The 26,534-nt window shown below is 46.0% G+C and overlaps 2 protein-coding genes across 4 annotated transcripts in view; one reads left to right on the forward strand and one right to left on the reverse strand.

Annotated features, from left to right (window-relative positions):
- The window catches only part of LOC126377526 (transcriptional repressor p66-alpha), a 27,634-nt gene extending 10,591 nt beyond the window's left edge, over nucleotides 1–17,043 (forward strand). The window contains exons 7-22 of one of the 3 annotated variants that reach the window (XM_050025311.1): nucleotides 1,285–1,422; nucleotides 2,563–2,661; nucleotides 3,071–3,169; nucleotides 3,759–3,845; nucleotides 6,336–6,434; nucleotides 7,309–7,427; nucleotides 8,834–8,848; nucleotides 9,509–9,698; nucleotides 9,770–9,919; nucleotides 10,768–10,853; nucleotides 11,480–11,583; nucleotides 12,220–12,269; nucleotides 12,584–12,671; nucleotides 13,053–13,181; nucleotides 13,434–13,588; nucleotides 16,684–17,043. In XM_050025311.1, coding sequence (XP_049881268.1) covers nucleotides 1,285–1,422; nucleotides 2,563–2,661; nucleotides 3,071–3,169; nucleotides 3,759–3,845; nucleotides 6,336–6,434; nucleotides 7,309–7,427; nucleotides 8,834–8,848; nucleotides 9,509–9,698; nucleotides 9,770–9,919; nucleotides 10,768–10,853; nucleotides 11,480–11,583; nucleotides 12,220–12,269; nucleotides 12,584–12,671; nucleotides 13,053–13,181; nucleotides 13,434–13,573 — 1,593 coding nt within the window. In that variant the 3' untranslated portion in view covers nucleotides 13,574–13,588; nucleotides 16,684–17,043. Of the gene's footprint in view, nucleotides 1–1,284; nucleotides 1,423–2,562; nucleotides 2,662–3,070; nucleotides 3,170–3,758; nucleotides 3,846–6,335; nucleotides 6,435–7,308; nucleotides 7,428–8,833; nucleotides 8,849–9,508; nucleotides 9,699–9,769; nucleotides 9,920–10,767; nucleotides 10,854–11,479; nucleotides 11,584–12,219; nucleotides 12,270–12,583; nucleotides 12,672–13,052; nucleotides 13,182–13,433; nucleotides 13,589–16,679 lie in introns of all 3 variants that reach the window. The other 2 variants (XM_050025310.1, XM_050025312.1) reach the window with 2 other exon arrangements.
- On the reverse strand, nucleotides 16,417–26,346 carry LOC126377627 (S-methyl-5'-thioadenosine phosphorylase). Its single transcript, XM_050025472.1, has 10 exons — nucleotides 25,791–26,346; nucleotides 25,267–25,490; nucleotides 23,865–24,040; nucleotides 23,181–23,318; nucleotides 22,342–22,521; nucleotides 21,050–21,125; nucleotides 19,249–19,335; nucleotides 18,176–18,298; nucleotides 17,112–17,179; nucleotides 16,417–16,641 (listed from the first exon to the last, which is right to left on the reverse strand). The coding sequence occupies exons 1-9, from the start codon at nucleotides 26,173–26,175 to the stop codon at nucleotides 17,144–17,146; spliced, it is 1,425 nt and encodes a 474-aa protein (XP_049881429.1). The 5' UTR covers nucleotides 26,176–26,346; the 3' UTR covers nucleotides 16,417–16,641; nucleotides 17,112–17,143.
- Nucleotides 26,347–26,534: the final 188 nt, after the last annotated feature.

The following is a 26,534-nucleotide window of genomic DNA, read 5'->3' on the forward strand; positions in this document are numbered from 1 at the left end:
GACACCACAAAACTTAAAATTTTGTCAGATTTCCGAATATTACGGATCACTTCAAGAATACATCGCCTGCAAATATATGAATAGACACTATTGTTGTACACACAAACAGGGAACAGAAAAACTAAAAGTGGGCAAAGGTGGCCTTATGCTATAATATATTTTATGATTATGTACATGGTAAAGTCTCACCCGTCCCGACGAGCTCTTGACTTGGTGTGCGCGTGGAAAACGCAAAAGGGGCGGCCCGAAGAGACCTGGCGACGCTCGGTTGACCGGGAATTAAAATCTCGGCATGTCATGGGGTCAAGTTACAGAGGTTGCAAAAGGTCGCGTGGAGTGGTAAACTATTATTCTAGCCCAACATCCCAACAGGGGATAAAAGGATTAGAAGAAGAAATGGTAAAGTGTGGATGGATTTTGTAAAGAATGATATGTGTGTGAAAGGTGTGAGTACCGAGATGTGACTGCTGACAGAATTGGATGGAAGGAATACATGTTACTCCTACCACACTCGACATGTGTGCAATAGGTTGTGTTTGGTCATTTTATGTAACTGTGTAAGGATGCATTAAGCTGCGTAACATTTGACGCGGAACTTTTGGTTAACAAAATTGTCTACGCATCTGCGTCTGTCGTCGACAACATGTCGCCAGATAAACTAGTGTTGTTGCGCGTCACTTATCCACGCGACAATAATTGATGCTCAACTGACGATGCTCTTTAACCCTTTCACGGACAGAGACCATGGGTCATTGATGGTCCATAATAGGTAGTATGAGAGTATCACAACTTGGAATCGGAACGTCATTAGACGTTCTGTCCTTGAAAGTGTTAAATAAACAACAAGCCGCGGGACACGTTGCGCTTCAGCTGGCAACGTCGCGTGGCTTGTTGTTGCTGTTGTGCAACGTTGCCGTACATGTTGAGCGTCAATTGTTGCTTAGTGAACACAAGCTGAATGAGTTGAGGAGCTCGGTGGCGCAGCGGTAAACGCGCTCGGTTTGCAATTTTTGAAGTTAAGCAACTTTCGCATAGGCCGGTAATAGGATGGGTGACCACAAAAAAAAGCTTCATCTCGAGCTCCTCCGTGCTTCGGAAGGCACGTTAAGCCGTTGGTCCCGGCTGCATTAGCAGTCGTTAATAACCACCAATCCGCACTGGGCCCGCGAGGTGGTTTAAAGCCCCAATCTCCCTATCCATCCATAGGGAAGGCCCGTGCCCCAGCAGTGGGGACGTTAATGGGCTGGTGATGATGATGATGAACACAAGCTGCTATGTACACAGGAGCTGTCGAGCGCGGAGATATGGGAACGCGAGCGTCGGCTGCGTGCGCTGCGGGAGAAGCTGCGCGCCGAGGAGACGCGGCTGGTGCTGCTGCGGAAGTTACGGCAGTCACAGCACCACCAGCCGCTGCCGCACAAGGTAACATGTTCAAACATGTTCTATTCTACGGGTTGTGAGGTGGATTACCAACCCCATCAACGGTGATCGGAATAGGTAGTGCCGTTTGCGAGATTTGTCTTAACATGGATGGATATGCCTCCCACATATTGAATCTCTCACGCTTTTATTTGATTTGTCTATTTTTGTCTTAACTGTTTGTCTGGATAAACAAAGTTTCACATTTATAATATTAGTAGGTCTGTACTTATGATATATCAAACAGTTTACTTTTATTTATGTACAAGAAGACAATATTATAATATGACTTAATCTCGCAATTAATAAATAATAATAATAAATAATTAATAATAAAATTAAAATATCCACATAATTTAAAAATAAGTAGGTACGTATCTAGTTAACATTATCTGGGCCTCCCTGTATATCGGTTCCGAGTACTCGGCGGCTGAGGTGAAGGCGGGAGGGTCCGGCTTAGCAGTGAGCGCAGCCACCACCATTACCGTGTTGCTATGCACATCGGCCAGTAGGCATAAGTTTTATAGGTACAATTGTAACTATGTAGTTATCATATCACTTGCTTGCGCTCTGCGATACGTAGCCGAGACACAAACTGCATAAAATGTTTGTTTACCTATTGCTTACCCACAAGTTTTTGTTACCTACTTATCTATGTATAACGTAAGACGGACATCGTAGATACCTAGCATCGACACAAACCATGGTTTAACGATGCTAGTTAGCATAATCACTGTGTGTACAAAATTTTTGAAATAAATAAAAAAAAAAAAAAAAAAAATTGAAAATCTCGTAGTCATATCCATATTAACCACGATATTCAGGGTTATTGACCCCAAATGGCACTACCTCTCCCGGTCACTGCTCATCAACCCTGGCGTGAAGTTAAACTTTGAAACGTGATTTTTTTAATAAATATATTTTTTGTCGAACGTCTTATCCACGTAAAACTACTGCAGGTTCTCACAACCTGTATAACCGAGGAATAGTAGCTGATAAAGCGTTCTAAAAAGAAAAAAATATTGAATACAATTTCAGTACTTTGGCTGCCTAATATTGATTCCCTAGGGTACGCAGAGCGTAGAACCTGGGTATCCGAGTTGTAATCCGTAGTATGGAGTGTAATATATAGTGTGTTTGCAGGCGGAGGCGGTGAGCGGCACCGCGCTGGCGGGGTCGGGCTGCGTGGTGCCGCCCGGGGTCACCGTCACGCCCGCGCCGCCGCCCGCGCACCAGAACAAGGTACGCCCCACACTACACCACGCTACCACTACCACTGCACTGTACTCCGGAACAACTTCACCCCCTCTGGATAATACTTTAGTCTAAATAGCCGTAGCCGCTAAGGGAGAGAGCACTCGCCTTAACGCGTTAAGGTGAACGCGCACGACCCGAAATTTATTGCACACAAACAAAACATACAAACATTTAGCAACAGTACAAACTGGCGGCCTTATTGCTCTGAAGCTGTTTCATCCAGGCGACCACTACCAGGAATCGGCCATGAAAAAAATGGATGCGGAACAGTTATTTATGTAAAGGGTGAACTTATCCCGTTTTCACGGGGTCTGCTCGCCTAACCTGATTGTGTAGTTGTGTACGTAAGCGTGTGGCTAGCTAAGCTAAATATTGTTGCGTGTGGCGTGTGCAGCGCTCCAGCGCGGCGTCCCCGGCGGGCGCGGGCGGCCCGCGCCGCACGTCCAGCCTGCCCGGCGGCGCCACGCTCACGCCGGGGCCCTACCGCTCGCAGGTACGCATATTACCTATATTTATCCCTAGGGTACTCGGAATCATGGTCTGAATCAACCCCATATATATTCGTTACGATTCTGATTTGATGTCAAGTGGATTTTCCTGCCGGAAAATTCATGAAAATTTTGTTTTTTTTAATTTTTCCGTTCCATACTTTTGCGACGGAAATTCCACTTGGACTGAACCATCCCAGTTTTCGTTACGATGTCACTAACACCCTGTATAAGGTGTTTCAAAAAAAATGTATATATTTTTAAATCGAAGATTAAGCTATTAAAAAAACATTCTTTTATAATTTTCATGCAGTTTTTTTTTTAACGTCTCCTAAAATAGGTTGAATGACATTTATACTTTTGCCTTTGATTATGTTAATGTTGTTACCCGATTACAATGAAGCAAAGAGGAGGGTTATGTGTTTGATCGTTGCGTATGTGTGTATGTATGTCTGTTCCCTCCTAACTTCTAAACCGGTTATCCGAATTTAACAAATGAGGTGTCACTAGAAGCGTCTAGACTGTCTGGTTGATATAGGCAGTGGTTGACCACTGGTGGAGATCGTGGTATAATACTGTGTATGTTGGTTGCAGTCGTCCGGCGGTGGTGGCGCCAGCATCACGCCGTCCGTCACCATCACGCCGGCGCCGCCTCCCGCCACACACAACGCCACCAACAAGGTAACCACTACTTTATATTATTATTTTAATGTTAGGAAATAACCGTCCGAGCGGGAGGGGGACTGGTTATGTGGGTCTCCCTGGGTGGATAAAACCTGCTGAAACCCAACCGTGTTCCTGCCTGCACCAACTGGCAGGACACGCGAGCGCGCAAACCTTCGTCCGTGTACAGTCATGAGCAATATAATGTTCCCACTTTAGGACTCTGTCGCACTAACATATTTGACATTTAGTGAGACTTACAGTTCAATTTGTCAAAAAAGTTAATGTGACAAAAGTTAATGTGTGTGTTAATGGTACCAAAGTGTATACATATCAATGCTCGTGACCGTGCATAATAAAATTAAAAACTAGAAGCGCAAATGTAGGCGGCAGGACTGTTGAGTATTTCTAAATTTTGTCAGTTCTCCATACTGTACAAAAATTCGTGATGAATTGCTATCAAATCGTCTGAAGGACGAGTTACGAAAAAGAAAAGCCATCAGTTTGAAAAAGGCAGTTTTGATTGTAAAGTTTTCTTCTTTCCGATCGTTAGGCAATAAATACAATGATTTTGCAGTTAAACACTGCGTAAAGGGTTATAGTGTAAACATATAACTATTACTCAAATGGTATGAGGAACTGTCAAAATTTAAGAACACTCAACAGAGCGACACGTGAAGGAAGAAAAAGCAGTTTTTATCCTCATTCGTCCGTGCGCAAACTGCCGAAAATTGAGAGGAATGATTCAGCTTAAAGTGTAATTTGCGCCACAAAAGTATAGAAATAATATAATATAAAAATATTTTGTTATGATATTTTTTCGTTGTATTCATACTGCCCTACGGCACGACCTCCGCGCCACGATATATATAAAGGGCTTCGACCAATAGCCGTATGACGTTTATCTATCTATCGTATATGGGTCGTTCTTCTTTTTTATCGACAATAAAAAGACATTTTCCCAATTAATCGGACTTAACATCTTAAAAATTATAACGGCAATAAATATTTTAAAACATCATATAAAGATCTGTCCGTAAAGGACTATTTAGTGGTTCTCTTTATCTTGGTAACATACTTTTCTTTGCAGGCGTATTCCAAAAAATATTGTGACAGAGTGGCCCTTTTCATCGGAGACAGCATTTCAATATACCACTCTGTCACAAAATTTTGTGAAAAACAATGAAGCTACGTTAATAACTAATTGAGGAACCGATTAGTATTTTGCTTGTATTTTGAGTATAATAAGATAACTATATTTTTGGACAATGGAAACATGAAAAAAAATTCTAAAACAACTTATCAAAAGCAGAACGTAAGACAGATCATTGTCGATAAAAAAGAAGAACGACCCATATAGCGTTCGCAGCAAAGATTATCACGTGCTCAGCGGTGAAGGAAATCATCGTGAGGAAACCCACAACCCGAGAAATGATTTTCGGAGGTATGTGACCTAACCTGTATAGGACTGGGTTTCCCTTCACGGGTAGGAAGGTCAGACAGGCAGACGCTTCTGTGAATAACCGGACCTGTCAAATCTTCAGGTTAGGTAAGCGGACCCCGTGAAAAAACGGGATAAATGCTAGGGAGATGATGAGATAGCATTCGCAGCGTCTATTGGTCGAAGCCCTTTATATAATTCGCGCTTAGTGCCGCGCGATTGTCGCGGGTATCCTATGATATAATGCAGCTATCATTGTGATAGTGATATAATATTTGATTGTCACAAACAGCCGGCTCAGGATAACTCGTCTGTCACGAGTAGTACAAGCGATGCCGTGAGTATAGAATGTGATGTACCACTTGTACAATACATGTTTATTCGTTCATATACTTTAAAGTCGTAAGACCGAATGTCCTGTTCCGTAATGTCCTTTTGTCCGAATCTAAACCCTATTGTTTAAGGGTGTTGGGACGACAATAGATGGCGTAAATGTAGCTATAGTTATACTATAGTTTATACTAAGCTAAACGAGCTCTACACCTTTTTGTGACTACTTGAAGGTCTCGAGAACCTACAGACAATAAGAAATATTATAAATCCTTCCTATTTTCTTCAGCTTTACTCTGAGTCTGAAGTTATCGTCAACTTCCTACTTAAATGTTATTTTTATTACTTATTATTAGAAACTACATATAAAAAAAGATTTGTAACAAAAAGAGAACGTAATTTGTTTTGGGTGGACAAATTCTTGTGAACAGTCTATGAAAGGAAGAATAACAACATGATCTTCTCGTATCTATATGTACGGACTTGTCGCGTGTACTAAAAACAACATCTAGGGTCCGTGCCCAAGTTTTTCTTGCAGCTTCTTTTCTTGCGGCTATACAGGTAGTGAGAATGAGACGTTCTTTGTGTAAACATATGACGATTCAAAGTGTAACTATGTTACCTACTGGATAAAGATTTGAACTACTGAACAGGTTTTCATGCGTTTTTTGTTATCTTTTCTCTGAGAAGTCGGAGATGATTTAGTACTGTGTAAATAATGTAATGTGTATGTTCAGGCGAGCTCGCGCAGCTCTGAGGACACGCAGACGCCGGCGCAGCGGCAGGCCGCCGCCAAGCTGGCGCTGAGGAAGCAACTCGAGAAGACCCTGCTGCAGGTACGGACAGATTAATCAAATCAATCTCAAACAATCAATCACTCAATCGCAATATAGCTTGATAAATAATGTAAATCCTAGTGCTCTGCGCAAAGGCCTCCAAAATAAAAAAATAATGCAATTGGGTACCAACTTTTCTTTGTTGAATTTGTTTGCTTGAAGTGCCTGCCTCATGTTATTTGTGTAATAAAAAAATATTGATTGTTTGAAAGATAAACTATAAAATGCTAATCTAGACATAAAACCCAGTACATTACGTGATACATTAGGATAGTACGTTGACCAAATTGGGGATGTTCTTGGAAAAGGTTTAGTACGGTCTACTTTGAACCGGCGTGCGAGTATGAGACGATGATGATTGTGGAAGCAAGAGAAGTCTGTCAGGATCGAAGCAAATGGGATTCCATAGTTTCTGCTTACCACAGTGAGTAATAGGCGCGAGTTGTATGTATGTAGTTCTAATAATAAGACGTTTTACGCTTGCGAAATTTTTTACTATTCCAATAGTCTCTGCTTACCTCTATGAGAAATAAGCGTGCGTTTATGTATGTATGTTTAATGAATTTCCTAGTCATCATCTAGGGAGCATTATCCCGTTTTTCACAGGGTCCGCTTACCTAACCTGAAAATTTGACAAGTCCGTTTTTTTACAGAAGCGACTGTTTGTCTGACATTTCAACCCGCGAAGGGAAAACCAGCCCAATACAGGTTAGGTCACATGCCTCCGAAAAGGCATTTCTCGGGAATGTGGGTTTCCTCACGATATTTCCTTCACCGCAGAGCACGTGATAATCATTTATGATCCAAACATGAATTCGAAAACAAGTGAATATTTTTCCCTAGTATTTGACAAAAAAATATATTGTATATTCAGATCCCGCCCCCCAAGCCGCCGCCGCCGGAGATGAACTTCATCCCGTCGCCCAGCAACACCGACTTCGTGTACCTGGTGGGGCTCGAGCACGTGGTCGACTACCTCACCAACGAGGACCGGTATACAGCCATCACTACCTGCACACTACACACATCTCTATACCTTAAAAACTCACACCGTTATTCAAATTCATCAATTTATTTGCTTATAACCAATATGTACATCAGGGGTATTAAAAGGCCACATCAAAATTCATCTCTAAAAGAAATATTTCTATTTGACATTTGAGCTCAATGGCTCTTCTGACGCGGAGCGTAGCGGAATGATGGATGTTACACAATCACAGCGTGCGAAAGAGACGGCACCTTGTCGCTCTCTTCCGCGCGATGATTGGTTGATTCAATGACGAGCGGATCTCCGCCCGCGCATTAACGCTAAACTTAAGTTTTCTTTATTAGCTTATTTCAACATGTACATACATACTTTTTACTTTTATGATTACAAAGTACACTAATTAATCTCAACATTAAATAATATGTTCTATATTTAATGTTGCGAATTCGATTTTTATGATCTGTTACACTTTGAAGTAATATATTGTAATTGTAATAAACCTATACAGGGTGTTAGTGACATCGTAACGAAAACTTTGAGGGGTGATTGAGGCCATGATCCTGAGATGATATCAAGTGGAATTTTCCGTCGCAAAAGTATGGAACGAAAAATAATTAAAAAAGACACAAAAAAATTTATGAATATTCAGACTGAAAATTCCACTTAATATCAACTCAGAATCATGGTCTGAACCACCCCCCTCAGTATTCGTTACGTTGTCACTAATACCCATACCTACTTGTATGGCTACTGTATGTACTTGTGTGGGGTGTAAGTGACATCGTAACGAATACTGAGGGGGATGATTCAGCTGATTATTCTGAGTTAATATCAAGTGGAATTTTCCATCGCAAAAGTATAGAATTGAAAATAATTTTAAAAAACTAAAAAAAATCATGAATTTTGCGACGAAAAATTCGACCTGATATTAACTCGGAATCATGGTCTGAATCATCCCCCTGAGTATTCGTTACGATGTCACTAACACCCTGTATAGGGTCACCACATAAAAACTGACAAAACATTCACATATATACTAATGATTCACACTAAAGCTGAATTTATTTTAAGTTATACCTGTCATTTTCTTATCCGCGAAAAATAATGATTGTCAGCTGTTAATTTTAAAGTGAATGAAACAATAACCTGGAAGAATGGAACAGGTAGCTTAATTCTGTCAGGATATTAGCCTGACGATTATCCTTTTTATTTTCGGTGGATTAAAAAAAATCACGTATACTTAAAATAAATTTAGGCGCTTGCTAGAATCGGCACCATTGTCAACATTTCTTTACATAAACTTGAACTAAGTTGTCAGTTGTTATCGTGAGGCCTGCCTGTATTCAATATTTATTATTTATATAAATTAAATTTAATTACATGTATCTCTACCCAACTACGGCGAAGTCAGTCCGGGAAATGAAAAGTTAGTCCTATTTATATTTTCTAGTTTTAAAATTTTTGTTGAAGTGATTTTTCGATCTTGATTTAATTACGATTGTAAGTACAGTTTTAACAGTTACTTTTGAGTATGTCTTGTGTATGTGATTGTTAAAACATTGATACGCGCAGAGCTAACGTTCGCTATGGCGTCGTCATAATTGGCAAACGGTCGCGCGATGTGATTGTGCGAGCAAATGTGCGAGGAATCTTTTAACCTGTAGTGTCAATGGACTCGGGAGCATTTCAATTTATTTGCGTAATCTATACTGACTAGAAGAGTTCCCTCTCTTCACTCGGCAAGGTGATAGGGTGCTCAAGTAGCCTAATTGAAGTTGGCACGATCAGATGACGCGACTGATTACTTTTATTGCAATAAGCATTCAATTTTACTAACTGATATAACTGACAATTATCTATCACATTCGTGATGGTAATTAAATTACAAAAAGACAAAAGTTTGCGTTTTTAAATAGACGTGTACTGAATGTGTGTTCGCTCAACTATCGATTGGCATTAATAACAAAAAACGGACACATTTAAAAACCAATAAATACATTTTTGTTTCCTTAGGTTTAGTACTAGCCTTTTGTGTATACGTTAATTAGTGTTTCCCCTACGGTACTGATGCGCGCTGTGCCGGCAGGATGCCGCGCTCGTCGGTGCCGGCCGTGTGCGCGCAGTGCGGCTGCGACTTCACGCCCGTGTGGCGCTGGGAGCGGCCGCCCGCCGCGCCCGCGGGCCGCGCCCGCCACGACGCCACCTTCAGCCCCGCGCCCGCCGGCCGCCGCCTGTGCGAGCTGTGCGTGTCGGGCAACGTCAAGCGCGCGCTCAAGGTAGGCCCCGCCCCGCGCCCCCCCTGCCCCGCCCCCCGCCCCGCAGCCCGTTACAGCGCCGCGTGTTGCAGGCGGAGCACACGGCGCGGCTGAAGACGGCGTTCGTGCGCGCGCTGCAGCAGGAGCAGGAGATCGAGCGCCGCCTGGCCGCGCCCGCCGCGCACGCCGCGCCCGCGCCCGACCCGCCGCCCGCGCACGCCGCGCCGCGCCCCGCCATGCAGGTACGGCTCTGCAGCCCGTGCTCTAGTGCTTACAGGCTCACGATCTGAACGTCCGGCTCCGATTCCCGATGTGGACGTTGTCGAAAGCACTTTGTGAGACTGTCTAAAGACATAGCAGACTTGAATCACCTGAAAAAAAAGGGTACGTCAAGCCGTTGGTCCCGGGTCAGCGTGGTGAAATATACTTCATCCATACCCCTCCGGTTAATTGAGGGGAGGCCTGTGCCCAGCAGTGAGACGTATATAGGCTGTTTATATTATGTTCTGCCACGTCTTAGCATTTCTGAGGGCGCAATCGCGCTCTATTTTGTTTACTCACAGTAAGGTAGCATAACATGACATAAGTGCACAATATCCCAATTGGAGTAGTCAGAGGTACATCGGTCAGAAAATAAACTATGTACCCACAACTCACCAAGCTTTCGGTAAGTGATCGCAGATGTGTTTCCACTAAAGATGAGCGAGGATGCGTGGTGAGGAATGTGTTTGTAAGAACTCGTGGAATCGATTCATTGGAGCTGCGCTGAGTGAGGTCAGCAGGGCTAACATGCGCAACGTGATAAAATTATCGATCGATTCAATAAATTTTGTCTAAATCGATAAGTTTGTTTTTTTCCCTAACATGCGTGACACGTAATTCTGACAGAACGACATGACTTACTTGAGTTCACGTAATTATATCGTGAGAATCGATAAAATGACCGTTACAAAATTTTATCACGTTGCACATGTTAGCCCTACAGGTTAAGGAAGCAAGAAGTTGTATTGGTGGTTAGCAAACACATCCCTCGCTACGCAGGCGCGCACATGTTTGTTGTAAAAGCTGGCTCACATTATGGTCCCCGCAGATGTCGGTGTCCCGCTCGTCCCCGCGCGCCGCGGCGCCCCCCGCGGCCCCCGCGCAGCCCCCGCCCAAGCCCGCGCAGCCCGCCAGGTGACACACACATACATACACATACACCAATACACACTAAGGCCTCGTCTTCACTAGGCGACATTCGTCGAGTGGCGTGTCTCCAAACCGACCCTCCAACTGTATGTCAATTATGTCTGGCGAAATCTCCGGGGATAATGTCGCCTAAAGGACACGAGGCTTTATTTTATTATTTGATCCACTCCCTGCCAGTGTCCTACCAAAAGAGCTTACCTACCTGTCCGACAGGCTAGATGCGTCAAGGTCACGGGTGGTTGCCATGGTTACTCTCCAATAACTCCCTTTTCCCGATCAGATCGTGTAGTATATAAGGGACATTATAGTATGTTTTATGGAGGTAAAATTATAAATCCTAATAGTATTGGATACTATCCTGGGTCAAAGGTAAATTGTGGAATTTTGATTACTAAAACTGACTGAAAACTTTTTCTTTTTTTTCCATTTAACTTATTTATGAATCTTGAAAAACTTATAAGTTCGACATTTTATAATTTTTTTTTGTGACGTCAGTGTGCTTTTTCATACAAATTCCGTGTTTTGACGTTTAAAATACTTTATTGACTAGTCGGAAACTAGCCTATTACTTACACATACTACATATGTTTGTATGATATTTTCCGTAACAGTAGATCTTCCGTTAGCAGACCGATGTCCTCGTCGGAGTCGCTCCGCAGCCACCACGCCGACCGCCGCGACCCCGCCAGCGAGGTGCCCGCCAAGAAAGGTAAAGGTAACTAGCATGTATCAACTCTTTATATTCCTCACCTCTTACGTTATAGCATAGTGTAATCTTACCTTTTCTTGGTATTTTTGACTGTCCTGATTCACTTAGTGCTCTATAATTATCTTCATAGAACCCGAATTATTACCCGACAATCGGGTGTTTCGTGCTTTTATCACAAGTCTTACTAAGTTTTGATTTTGTTCAATAACAGAGCATAAACATGGTATAATAATACAATATCCAACAATCCTATGAAAAACCGCCGTTGCTATCCGTGATGACGTGTTACATGAGCGAGTGTTACCATACCAATTTGTTTTTTTTTTACAAAATGGCGACAGAGGGAGATGACGTCAGCGCGGCTTACCTTGAAATGTTAGCTGTCACTTGTTTTATTATACCATGGAGCACAAATACATTTCTGGTTGCCTTGTAAAAGTGTATGTTGTGGCTTACTGTTTTGGTTTTGAGCAGTCATTTAGTTGCTAGTGGCAATTGTATGTAAGTCGTTCCCTGAGACCATGTAATGGGCCACACACTTTGAAATATACGTTCAGTAAACACTGCCTAAAACATAGTCTAGTTTGGCCTATAAAATTTATGGGTTTTCAAGTGTGAGTATTATCCGCTGTGTCCTTCCAGGTTCGTCCTCCAGCGGCGCAAGTCAGGGCAGCTCCAGCAAGCAGCACCAGGTGAGCGCATAATTAATGTTAATCAAATTTCAAGATAATGTCGGGTTTTACTATTGCCATGGACGGCCTCCGTGGTCCAGTAGTGCTCACGATCCGGAGGTCTCGGGTTCGAATCCCGGTGGGGGATATATCACAAAAATCACTTTGGGATCTCTAGTTTGGTTAGGTTAGGTAATCCACCTCACAACCCACACGAGAGAAGACTATTGCCTTTATTCTATTGCCGTTATTACATTTCTAGATTGCCTTAAATTGTCTGTGCCTTGTTTGCCTTTTTTAACTCCCCTGAAGTAATGATATTGTGTTGTTCATAGCAACTGGCAGCGGCGGCGGCGGCACAGATGGCGTTCGAGCAGCACAGCGCGGCCGCCATGCAGGCGCTGCAGCACCAGCTGCTTAGAGGTAACCCTACATTCAAGATGTGTATATATATGTGTGTAGTGTTGTCTACAGATATCTATAGGTAGATATAGTCAATATGACGATGAGCAAAGATGTCTTAAACATCCATTTCATTGTACTTCCTACATTGAGGTAATAATGCTCCATTTGAAATCATTCTAAATCGAGCAAAATAAAACTATGAAATAAAAATATATATAGTTTATTTATGATCAGATTTATGAAATTCAATTTACATGCACTCCTGTAAGTCTATGGAGGTAACGCCCCATGATCAGTGTCGATTTTTCAAGGGATTCCTTTCAACGAGGGCCTTCTATCCCTTCCGAAGTGATCTAGGGACTTCTTGAGCTTGTCTATTCATATAATGTGTTGTTGCAGGCCTGTCGGGCTCCGGGTCCGGCGGCGGCATGTCCCCGGCGGCGGCAGCAGCGGCCATGATGCAGTTCTCACCGCTGCTGTACACCTACCAGCTGGCCATGGCGCAAGCTTCCGCCCTCGGAAAGAGATGTACGTATTATGATGTTGTTCAGAGTTACATATAGGCGCAGGCTAAGTCTGTGTACGCGTTCAAAAACACTCCACGGGTCATTCTCGCGAGGAAAATCCTCAGGACGTGGCTCGTGCGAGGCAAATGTGCGCGCAAATGTGTGAGGCTCTCACGCAAACGTGCGGAAATAAGGCTGCTCGCTCAGTCACGGTACTTTTCGTACTGTCATATTGTCCGTGTAACGTGTTCTAAGCTTGTTCTTTAATTTACAGCTGGTAAAGGCGGATCCAGCTCCAGCGGTGGCGGCGCGGCCATGGCGGCCGAGATGCAGCGCGTGGCCGAGGCGCAGCGCCAGTACCTGCTCGACATGATCCCCGGGCAGCATGCGCGCAACCCGTGGACCAAGAACTAGATTTCACGCGCCCAGGTATATCTCCCCTTTCTTTGTGAAACCTATCTGGTAACCCCTCTCCTAAGACCGTCTCGCGCCTAGCCCGTCCTCGCCGCGCATCCCAAACCCGCCCCGTCACCCCCTTTCTCTTTTTTTGCTAGACCGTCGCGCCTCCCCGAGTCCGTCCGCCTCCTAGCACGTCGCGTCTCCGCCCGCGACCGTTGCGGCTCCGTCCGCCCGCGCCCGTCCGCCTCCTAGCCCGTTGCGCCTCCGACCGCGCCCGTCCACCTCCTAGCCCGTAGCCCGCGCCTCCGACCGCGCCCGCGTCCGTCCGCCTCCTAGCCCGCGCCCTTCCTAATCCGCCCGCCTCCTAGCCCGTGCCTCCGTCCGCGCCCGTCCGCCTCCTAGCCCGTTGCGCCTCCGACCGCGCCCGTCCACCTCCTAGCCCGTAGCCCGCGCCTCCGACCGCGCCCGCGTCCGTCCGCCTCCTAGCCCGCGCCCTTCCTAATCCGCCCGCCTCCTAGCCCGTGCCTCCGTCCGCGCCCGTCCGCCTCCTAGCCCGTAGCCCGCGCCTCCGACCGTGCCCGCGTCCGTCCGCCTCCTAGCCCGCTGCGCCTCCGTCCGCCTCCTAGCCTGCGCCTCCGTCCGCCTCCTAGCCCGCTGCGCCTCCGTCCGCCTCCCAGCCCGCGCCTCCGTCCGCGCCCGTCCGCCTCCTAGCCCGCGCCCGTCCGCCGCCTCTAGCCCGCGCCTCCGTCCGCGCCCGTCCGCCTCCTAGCCCGCGCCTCCGTCCGCGCCCGTCCGCCTCCTAGCCCGTGCCTCCGTCCGCGCCCGGCCCGTAGCCCGCGTCTCCGACCGCGCCCGTCCGCCGCCTCCTAGCCCGCGCCTCCGTCCGCGCCCGTCCGCCTCCTAGCCCGCGCCTCCGTCCGCGCCCGTCCGCCTCCTCGCCCGCGCCCGTCCGCCGCCTCTAGCCCGCGCCTCTAGCTCGCGCCTCCGTCCGCCTCCTAGCCCGCGCCTCCGTCCGCGCCCGTCCGCCTCCTAGCCCGCGCCTCCGTCCGCCTCCTAGCCCGCGCCTCCGTCCGCCTCCTAGCCCGCTGCGCCTCCGTCCGCCTCCCAGCCCGCGCCTCCGTCCGCGCCCGTCCGCCTCCTAGCCCGCGCCCGTCCGCCGCCTCTAGCCCGCGCCTCCGTCCGCGCCCGTCCGCCTCCTAGCCCGTGCCTCCGTCCGCGCCCGGCCCGTACCCGCGTCTCCGACCGCGTCCGTCCGCCCTCCGTCCGCCTCCTAGCCCGCTGCGCCTCCGTCCGCCTCCTAGCCCGCGCCCGTCCGCCGCCTCCTAGCCCGCGCCTCCGTCCGCGCCCGTCCGCCTCCTAGCCCGCTGCGCCTCCGTCCGCCTCCTAGCCCGCGCCTCCGACCGCGTCCGTCCGCCTCCGAGCCCGTAGCCCGCGCCTCCGACCGCGCCCGCGTCCGTCCGCCTCCTAGCCCGTGCCTCCGTCCGCCTCCTAGCCCGTACCTCCGTCCGCGCCCGGCTCGTAGCCCGCGTCTCCCACCGCGTCCGTCCGCCCTCCGTCCGCCTCCTAGCCCGCTGCGCCTCCGTCCGCCTCCTAGCCCGCGCCCGTCCGCCGCCTCCTAGCCCGCGCCTCCGTCCGCGCCCGTCCGCCTCCTAGCCCGCTGCGCCTCCGTCCGCGCCCGTCCGCCTCCTAGCCCGCTGCGCCTCCGTCCGCCTCCTAGCCCGCGCCTCCGTCCGCGCCCGTCCGCCTCCTAGCCCGCGCCCGTCCGCCGCCTCTAGCCCGCGCCTCCGTCCGCCTCCTAGCCCGCGCCTCCGTCCGCGCCCGTCCGCCTCCTAGCCCGCGCCTCCGTCCGCCCTCCGTCCGCCTCCTAGCCCGCGCCTCCGTCCGCCCGCCGTCCGCCTCCTAGCCCGCGCCTCCGTCCGCGCCCGTCCGCCTCCTAGCCCGCGCCCGTCCGCCGCCTCTAGCCCGCGCCTCCGTCCGCGCCCGTCCGCCTCCTAGCCCGTGCCTCCGTCCGCGCCCGGCCCGTACCCGCGTCTCCGACCGCGTCCGTCCGCCCTCCGTCCGCCTCCTAGCCCGCTGCGCCTCCGTCCGCCTCCTAGCCCGCGCCCGTCCGCCGCCTCCTCGCCCGCGCCTCCGTCCGCGCCCGTCCGCCTCCTAGCCCGCTGCGCCTCCGTCCGCCTCCCAGCCCGCGCCTCCGACCGCGTCCGTCCGCCTCCTAGCCCGTAGCCCGCGCCTCCGACCGCGCCCGCGTCCGTCCGCCTCCTAGCCCGTGCCTCCGTCCGCCTCCTAGCCCGTGCCTCCGTCCGCGCCCGGCTCGTAGCCCGCGTCTCCCACCGCGTCCGTCCGCCCTCCGTCCGCCTCCTAGCCCGCTGCGCCTCCGTCCGCCTCCTAGCCCGCGCCCGTCCGCCGCCTCCTAGCCCGCGCCTCCGTCCGCGCCCGTCCGCCTCCTAGCCCGCTGCGCCTCCGTCCGCCTCCTAGCCCGCGCCTCCGTCCGCGCCCGTCCGCCTCCTAGCCCGCTGCGCCTCCGTCCGCCTCCTAGCCCGCGCCTCCGTCCGCGCCCGTCCGCCTCCTAGCCCGCTGCGCCTCCGTCCGCCTCCTAGCCCGCGCCTCCGACCGCGTCCGTCCGCCTCCTAGCCCGTAGCCCGCGCCTCCGACCGCGCCCGCGTCCGTCCGCCTCCTAGCCCGCTGCGCCTCCGTCCGCCTCCTAGCCCGCTGCGCCTCCGTCCGCCTCCTAGCCCGCTGCGCCTCCGTCCGCCTCCTAGCCCGCTGCGCCTCCGTCCGCCTCCTAGCCCGCGCCTCCGTCCGCCTCCTAGCCCGCGCCTCCGTCCGCCTCCTAGCCCGCTGCGCCTCCTAGCCCGCGCCCGTCCGCCTCCTAGCCCGCTGCGCCTCCGTCCGCCTCCTAGCCCGCTGCGCCTCCGTCCGCCTCCTAGCCCGCGCCTCCGTCCGCCTCCTAGCCCGCTGCGCCTCCGTCCGCCTCCTAGCCCGTGCCTCCGTCCGCGCCCGGCCCGTAGCCCGCGTCTCCGACCGCGTCCGTAGCCGGCGCCTCCGCCCGCCGTAGTTTTCCATGGTGCATGCTTTTTATACTTCTGAAACCAATCCGTGCTAAATGTTACATTTTCTTGTTACAGATACAGCGTATGCAGAAATAGTGACGCATTCAGGATGTTTAGTAAATTAAGCTATTATTAATAAATAACGTTTTTAAACATTAACACTTTCAAGGACAGAACGCAGGCGATGTCCCCCAGATTCCAAGTGTTTAGAACCATTGAATGAATACCATAACAAGACCCGAGATCTGTATCCGTGAAAGTGTTAAACATTTTACATTAATATAATTATAGATCAATGATTACTTGCACAAGAATAATACGTAAATCGAATAGAGAATTAAGTTACAGTAAAATTAATGAATAAATAAGTCGCTGTGTGGAAGTATTTTTAAGAGATTTGATCATTTTGTATGGTGGGTTTTAAGTAATCAATAAAATGGCTATTATTAAGATAACTGTGTTTTAATTTGGATAATATTTAGCATAAAAAGTTTTGTACTTACATTCTAATAGATCTTGTAATGGAAACTGCAGATTATTCCTTCAACATGATGGCAGAAGAGACGAGGTCCTGAAACAATAATAATATTTAAATATGACAGAGTAAAAAACCATAGTAAGAAGAACCAAATCTTACAACTAAAAAAATTCTTAACGACATTTCCGGATTCACTTACTCCCGTTTCATGGAGGTACATTCCCGTTTCATGAAGTACATTGAATTTCACTTAAAAACACACCCCGGACACTTCATAAACAACCTAGTTTTACACAGAACTAACACCCCGTACAAGTACGCGGTAACGAATACTGAGGGGATGATTCAGACCATGATTCTGAGTTGATATCAAGTGGAATTTCCGAAAATTAATGAATTTGTGTTCTTTTTTTTAAATTATTTCCAGTTCCATACTTTTGCGACGGAAAATTCCATTTGATATCAATTCAGAATTATGGTGTGAATCATCCCTCAAAGTTTTCGTTACGATGTCACTAACACTGTATTCATAGCACACAGAAACGTGTGTCAGGATGGCGTGAAAGATCTCTGAATAGTCACGAAATGTGTACGTAATAACTGTACCTATGCTCATGAAAACTGTACCTCAAGCAAGTTATACATTGTTTTAAGTTTACGCGGTTAACATAATTAAAACACATAATAACGGGTTTTACCGCGTTTAAAAAAGGGATATGAGACTCCCGATAGGGATGGAGTGGCCACTCCAATCTCATCAGTCATCCCGTGATCATGGCACTTGCAACAGTGTCGAAATATCGGGAGTCTCATATCCCTATTTTAAACGCGATAAAACCCCCTTATTATGTGTTTTATGCTGAGTTATTACGTACACATATCGTGACTATTCAGACATCTCTCACGCCATCCCGAGAAACACACCCACACACCACAGACACACACACACCACACACACACACCACACACACACACACACACCACACACACACACACACACACACACACCACACACACACACACACACACACAGAAACGATATATATGCGCTTTAGTTGCGCGACGATTAGGTATCAATAAGTACATTACCTTATGACCATCCAAGTAGTCCAGCTTGGTGTCCGCTGCAAGTATCTGCACGGCGTCTACGATCACGTCCGCCGCCTTCTTCACGTTGCGAGCGAACATGGCCAGCACCTCGCTCACCGACACCTGCGGAACATGTACATTAGAAATAGTAATGTTTTATAATGCGACCGTATGTTCGTACGAAATATGCCGTTATAAAAATACAGTACTAACTATTACAACCTGAGAGGTCGTGTGGGTTGTAGGTGGAATACCAACCTCATCAACCCAGGTCGAGGTGTCAGGGTTATTATTGAGCCGCCAAAGGCCCCTGAGGCCCTCGGCTCATGTAACGATTAGGCCCTGCGCAGACGAGACTATCCGTGACGCACTTTTTAGTCTGTGAAAATATAACCTATGCAATTATATGCAGTAACGCAACGCACACGACGCGCAAAAAGTCCGGCGCGTTACTGCATATAATTGCATAGGTTATATTTTCACAGACTAAAAAGTGCGTCACGGATAGTCTGTCGTCTGCGCAGGGCCTTAAGTCGCAACCGGAACCAACGCCTTAACGTGCCTTCCGAAGCACGGATTATCTTACTTTCGGACAATCAGGTGATCAGTCTGTAATATCCTAACCAAACTAGGGATCACAAACTGATTTTTGTGATATGTCCCCACCGGGATTCGAACCCGGGGCATCCGGATCGTGAGCTTAGGCTCAACCATTGGACCACAAGCCGTTTATTAAAAAAAGCGGTGAAAAGATTCGCTTTTCTGCGTCACACATTTTCTTTGCTTGCCCAGATTGACACTAGCATTGATATAAAAACAGCGTGTTAGTGACATCGTAACGAAAACTTTCGAGGGATGATTCAGGCCATGATTCCGAGTTGATATCAAGTGGAATTTTCCGTCGCAAACGTATGGAACGGAAAATAATTTAAATAACAAAAGATACATGAATTTTGCGACGGAAAATTCCACTTGATATTAACTCGAAATCATGGTCTGAATCCTCCCCCTCAGTATTCGTTACGATGACACTTAACACCCTATCAATCAATGGACACTGGTTCTGTACTGACCGAGGTCTCATTCTCCCTCCAGCAATCGTAATCTGTGACGAGCGCCACGGCCGCGTAGCTCAGCCCTGCCTCCTTCGCTAGCACCACCTGGAATCATCATCATCATTAAATTATCATCATATTAAATACAACGAAAGGTCATCGAATAACTCATCACAAAATTTCATAAAGTATAAGTGCAAGGAAATAGCCAGGAGTCTCAAATTTTGGTCAATTTTTTTTAAAACGCACCTGCTCTCTAGAAGACGGATTTCGTGGAATTTTAATAGTACATAGCTAGTAATACAAACATATGTGTATACAGGATGTTAGTGTCATCGTAACGAAAACTTTGAGGGAAGATTCAGACATCTATAGTAGATATCAAGTCTAATTTTCCGGCGCAAAAGTATGGAACTCAAATTAAAGAAACATTCAAATTTTCATGAATTTTCCGACAGGAAATTCCACTTGATATCAACTCTGAATCGTGCGTTGAATCATCCGCCTCAGTATTCATTACGATATCACTAACACCCTGTATAGTACACACCTGCTCCACGTCAGTCATGGTCGATAGTAATAGTGGGCGAACCTATTGCTATAACCGGACACAAATCCCAGAGACCACGTGACATCGATTATCTATGATCCAAAAATTCAAACTCGAATTCTAATTGTGGCTTAAAGCCCGAACCGGGGATTCGAACCCGTGACGTTACGATAATAGTCACGCGTACGTCGAACAGGGCTATCACGAATTCCATCATCATCATCACCAGCCCATTAGCGCCCCCACTGCTGGGGCACGGGCCTTCCCTATGGATGGATAGGGTGATCGGGCCTTAAACCACCACGCGGGCCCAGTGCGGATTGGTGGTTATTAACGACTGCTAATGCAGCCGGGACCAACGGCTTAACGTGGCTTTCGAAGCACGGAGGAGCTCAAGATGAAAACGGTTTTTGGGAAATTTGCTTAACTTCAACAATCGCAGACCGAGCGCGTTTACCGCTGCGCCACCGAGCTACTCATACTTCGAATTCCATAATACTTGGATAATGATTAATACAAGGACAAAACAGTAAACAATTTACCAATTAGTTACGCAACAGACGGCTAGATTAGTATTCATGTACCTTTCGATCATAATATATTAGTAAATACACAGTTCCATGCAAAAATCAAACAGCCAACACTACGACTTCAAGTAGGCATTTCAAATAATCTTACGATGAGATAACTACGGGAACGCAGTACGCGAATACCAAAATACACGATCGAGCTCCTAGCAATTTCTTGCAGGCACTATATCTACACTATATACTATTTTTAAGAAGGCAGCATTAGACTATATACCTGGGTCAAAGAAATTATAAATGCTAATTTATTAGAAATCAGTGTATGATTATTAAAAAAAATTTTCGACTGAAATACAAATTTGAATTAAGAATTACATAATCTACATATTATATACTTTTTTAAGAAGGTAGCATTAGACTATATGTCTGGGTCAAAGAAATTATAAATGCTAATTTATAAATAGAAGTCATTCTAAGATTATTAAAAAAAAAATTCAACTGAACTACAAATTTGAATTAAGAATTAGGTACATAAAGAGTTGATCACGTTTATTGATGACGTCATACGTGTGTATTTCTATTCGTAAAAAGTATCTCATTTGACTAGGTTGTCCTAGCTTATTGTATATCTACAATCGTTACAGTCGAGCTTGTAATCTAATGGGACGGGCAGAGTCACGGGTCACTAATAAGATATAAGTATAATATCAGTTCGATTATAAAAGTGGTAAAATATGCTTACCTCAGGAACAGTAGTCATGTTCACAAGATGGCCGCCCCACTGGCGATGCATCAGGCTCTCTGCTCGACTCGAAAATCTGGAAAAACATTTATAATATTAATCACAATTTTAAATACAAACGTTCTAGCAGTGATGAACACTAGGGGGATGAAAGGCATAACGAAGAAAGGTTTATTTTTTGACGTGACTTATTGTACTTATTTTTTGATTCGCCGCAGGTGGCATTAACTACTTGGCCGGACAAATGGGGACCGCTGAAGGCTCTCACCCGGTACGACGTTTAAGACCACAGGCCCGAGGGTGCCCAGTTGGGCGCGAACCTCGGCTCAGGGCGTCGTCTGAGAGGAAAAAAATATTTGAAATAATTAATCGACCCTTGTTGGGGGAAGTCGTAGACCACGCCGGCGGGGTCGGTACGAGGAAAGTATGAATGTAGATGGACATAGGGGTAGGGAACGACCTAAGAAAGTGTGTAAAAGACGTGAGTATTGAGATGACTGACAGAAATGAATGGAAGAGGAATACTTGTTATGCCGACCCCACATATAGTGGGATAAGGGCAGGATGATGATGATGTTACTTGCATAGCATAAGCATGTATGTTAGGCGGTGTATCCGTGCAATTACAAAAATTACCGGCCAAGGGCCACTGGATGAATTGAAAACTATATTGTCAACTGTTATAGCAATGCCCTAAGTGAGCGAGTAAATAAAAAAAAATGAAACTCGCTTCTATCTGAAAGAGAATGGTCTGCATTTCTGTACTGTAAAATGATATTTGGCTCTCACAGCCCGAAAAGACAGGTAAAGAAATGATAGGCGAGCGAAGGAAACCCAGAAAATTGAAGACATTAAAAAACCAGAACTAGCATTGAAATCTTCCCTATCGTGTAGATTGTGAGGGACATTACCATGCCCATCAACCCTGGTGTCAGGATTACTATTGAGCCACCACAGGCCCACGTAACTACTAATTTACATCAGTAAGTAGTTACCGGGAGCAACGGCTTTACGTGCCTTCCGAAGCACGGATCATCTTGCTTTTGGGACAACAAGGTGAGCATGTAATGCCCTAACCAAACTAGGGATCACAAAGCATTTAATTGAACCAAAATCATAATTATGACACCTCAATTTACAGATTACTTTCAAAAATACAGACTTACTGGCTTCGGTCAAAAAATTGAGTTTACTAAATAAATATTTTCCACTCCTGCTTATTATCCACCCTTTTACTCATTGAAAGAACACGCCTTGATCAGAGACACGTTTAATAATGGTACGTTGCTTACCTTGGCCCCTGAATAACAACAGCAGTCCCCTTCTCATGGCAGGAGTATCCTCTATTCTTGGCAGCATGTATCATAGCCTGTCTCGCTCGCTCGCAGAACGCGGGCCGCATCGGCAGGTGGCACACGCCGCGGGGCCCGCCCTCCGTGCGGTCGAAGAACGTGCATTTCCGGCCCCAAGTCCTGTAAAAATGATAGAAATAAAATATGTAGGTAGTCACCTAAAACATAAACGTGAACAAGGGTTTAAGTCTTATAGTTCGCGCGCAAAGTTACTTTCATTGTCCGAGGTTTCTAAGCGGGGAGACGCGAAAGGAACATACTATCTACTTTCTAACGGAAGTCACATAGGGGAGGGCGAAGCACTTGAACTACGTTTTTAGGTCATCACTAATTTAAGAGCCACGCTCTTGTCGGTGTAACATTATCCATGCTACTTTCTTTTGGGAAAATAGGGCAGTGGAAAAAAGGCAGAAGGTTAAGTTCATTTTCAATTAAGAGAAACTTGGAAGGCAGGTCCCATATCCTTATTGAAACAGGGATGATAATGATTTCCTTACTGTATTGTCCTAGATAAGCCAAAGCCGAATCGCGCCACGTGCGAACTGGTGATATCTACAACTACCTTCAACCTTACCTTATGATCCTTTATTTCAAAATTTCGTACCTATCCAAATTCCTTTCTCCATAAACGTTTCCTAAGTTTTTACCTTCTACATTCAAATCTACATTAATGCCAAATATGCAAATCGCATGACGCCAAAGAAGAAAAAAAAACTACCTTCAATATACTTGTTAAATTATTTTAAATGTAGGTAGAATCCTACCCACATTACACTTACCTGTCAATAAAATCATCCAGCACAACTAAGTCTCCAGGCTTGTACTCGTCGACCAGCGACCCCGTAGCGGTGGTGGCCAGCACGTGGGTGCAGCCCGCCTCCTTCAGCGCCCACATGTTGGCGCGGTAATTCACATCGCTGCCGGCAAATAGCGTTACTCGCGATTGTACTTTACAATCATTGCACAAACAGCGTAAAATCTAGTACCTACTAAGAAAATACACCAGACATCGTAACGTACTTCCGGGCTGATGTCTGTACTGTTCGAAATTCGAAATGCAAATGGACATGATGGCGGGTTCGCGCGCGCGCCATCGCCTGTCATTTGAGTGAAGTTGGCGCGAATCGCACTTGCTAGCTGTTGGATTACTATATTCATGTGGTAGAAAATGTGGTCAAGGGGGAGAATAATTATGTTCCCATTTGTCTCGGAAGATGTCGCCAGGCTAATTTCCAACTAATCAAATCAGTTACTTTTAAGTTATTAAGTTTTGCGTTTTTCCTGACTAAAAATTCATAAATAATTTAAATAGAAAAAATAATATGTTTTTCGTCAGTTATAGATCTGTCTTTATTTAGCAACCAGAATTTCATTTTTTATAGACGAATACAATAGAAGAAGCCTGTTTCTTTGTAGAGAAATAATTTCTTACTTCATAAATCTTCTAAACGAATGCATCATACCTAGGTTGGAACTGATGTTTCCTTCCATGTCTGGCAAGCAGAACACAGGGTACACCCTTCAGCAAACCTTCAACCAGCACGTCAGACGGACGCCCGAATGGCGTGTTCACTTCCCGCTCTGTCGCGTTTTCGAACAACGTCGGGTCGTCGAAGCCTGACCCGCCGATTATACCAATCTGAAATGGATGTTTTTAGTTTTCACGTGACTTATTGCAGAATTGCCACAAATGGCATTAACTACTTAGCTGGAGAAATTTGGAGCGCTGGGGTTAAAAAAAATTAAGACAACATGTCGGTGCCCAGTTGGTCGCGCGGCTCGGTTTAGGTGCGTCATCTGTGAGGATTATATTTGAAATCTTCTTATCGTGTGGGTTATGAGGTCGACTACCAACCTCATCAACCCTGGTGTCAGGTTTATTATTGAGCTGCCCCTGACATGGCTCATGTAACGACTACATACTTACATCAGTAAGTAGTGACCGGGACTAACGGCTTAACGTGCCTTCCGAAGCACGGATCGTCTTATTTTCTGACAATCATGTGATCAGCCTGTAATGTCCTAACCAAACTAGGGATCACAAAGTTATTTTTGTGATACGTTCCCACCGGATTTCGAACCCGGGGCCTCCGGATCGTGAGACCAACGCTCAACCACTGGACTACAGAGGCCGTATTTGAAATTAATCGACGCTAATAGGCCGATAACGATATGCGCCGAATGGGGGAAATCGTTGACCACGCTTGCGAAAGCGAAATCTTGTAAGGAAACGAACACGCGCAACAAGGAAAACTTGCAGATATTAAAACTTATCAACGGAAAATTTCACACATATCTAATATTTATACTTACTTACTGACTTTGTTATTATACAAATCTGTATATTGTATCAACTACCTAGTACAAATTATTAAGCTTGTTTTGTCGAATTGTGTGGAATATGTTTTAGTTTTCGTTTTCAGGTTGGGAGTATCCTGTCTTAATCAACAAAAAAAAAGAAACAATGTAGCAACAAACAACACTTTATTCCAATAATTTCATCTAAAGCTGTACAACAATAAATACTTCTACTATGATATTATCTATTGTATAATATGACAACATTATTCAAAAACCATTTGCTGTCCGAGGTATTCTTCTAATGAGGTAAATGCAATATTTGACCCTTCACTAAGTCCTTTGGATTATTTGGATGAAACACTTTTGCATCTAGGCAATCCCAACGACTTTGTATATGGTCTTAAGCTGATAAATCTTATGTTACTTTTCCCCTAAGCCTTGCTGGAATTTGAGCTCTTTTGTGGTTTCGTGTGCCTTCTGTAAGTTTTGTGCAATTTGGAAGTATCTCTTCGATTCCTCGGGGTCTTGTTTTACACCGTCTCCTTTTTTATACATCATACTGATGTTTGCACAAGCATACATGTTACCGAGTTCACAAGCTTTCTTAGCAAACTGGAAAGCTTGTTTCATATCTGACTTGATTATATATTCAATGTTTTTGTTCTTTTCTGGATTGTGTGGGTTGAAGTCTTTAGGGTTCTTCGGTACCCCGGTCATGTACATACCAGAGAGATAGTGACATGCCATTTCTTCGTTGCTGTCACAGCCTTTCTTGAGATAGTTGTATCCTGAAAATATTAAAAGGATATTGTATTAGATTGAACAATAATTTATAAATTCCATTTTATTATCTGCTCTGGTATAGAGTATAGACTTGAATGAGTTTAGGTTAATAAAAATCTTAGTAGAGAAAATTCAATAAATTTTTGCATCATAAAGACAATTGATTTTATTAATCTTATAATAATTTGATTTACATCTCATTCTTTAAAGCAAATATGAACACTAAGACAGTTTATAACAAAAGTTAACACTGCCCTGCTTGATAGTGTATAACAAGTACCTAACACAAATAAAATGAGAATTACCTTTAGGAACATCTCTTTGAACATTGATACCAGGTCCAGTAGCAGTGTACAGCATTCCAGCGTGCAGGCAGGCGGTGGAATCATTCAGGTCGCAGCCTTTCTCGAAGTATGGGAGTGCCGCAGCCGCGTCGGCTTTCTCCTTCCCTTTACCCACCAACAAATAGTTCCCATACTTCAAACACGACTTCCCAAACTTATATTCGTCACAATTGTTCTTATACACTTTCCCAGCTTTGTCAAAATCTTTCTTTATAGCCTCCAAATAATCACCCAAAAGATGGCACACTTCAGGTTTTTTCTCCTTGTAACAGCCGAAGCGGTATTCGATACCAAGGTTTTCTATGTACTCCTTGACTTCATCTTCTCGTTTTAAGTCATAAGCCATTGTTTTATAAATGTATTTATTACACAGACAACAATTCAATTACACGGACCGTAAAATTTAGGTTAGGTAACAGGCTAACAGCTTGTGAAATGTCAAAATGATAACTCTTATCAGAATGTAAACAAATTGGTTTACATACTTTTAATCACTCCCAATATAATACGCATGTCTGGAATAATAATTGTTAATGCCAATTTTAATATTTAATTAAAATAATAATATTTAAGCATTGGTAGAGCGTAACATTAATATAGTAAGAGCTCGATTTACCTTTATATTTCTTGAATCGCCCATTACTGCTTATTTCTGATCACAAATTAGACTACCTAAGATTATGAAAGAATAGGACGACAAAGAAT

Source organism: Pectinophora gossypiella, chromosome 23 (assembly GCF_024362695.1).
Source record: "Pectinophora gossypiella chromosome 23, ilPecGoss1.1, whole genome shotgun sequence".
Taxonomy (NCBI): domain Eukaryota; kingdom Metazoa; phylum Arthropoda; class Insecta; order Lepidoptera; family Gelechiidae; genus Pectinophora; species Pectinophora gossypiella.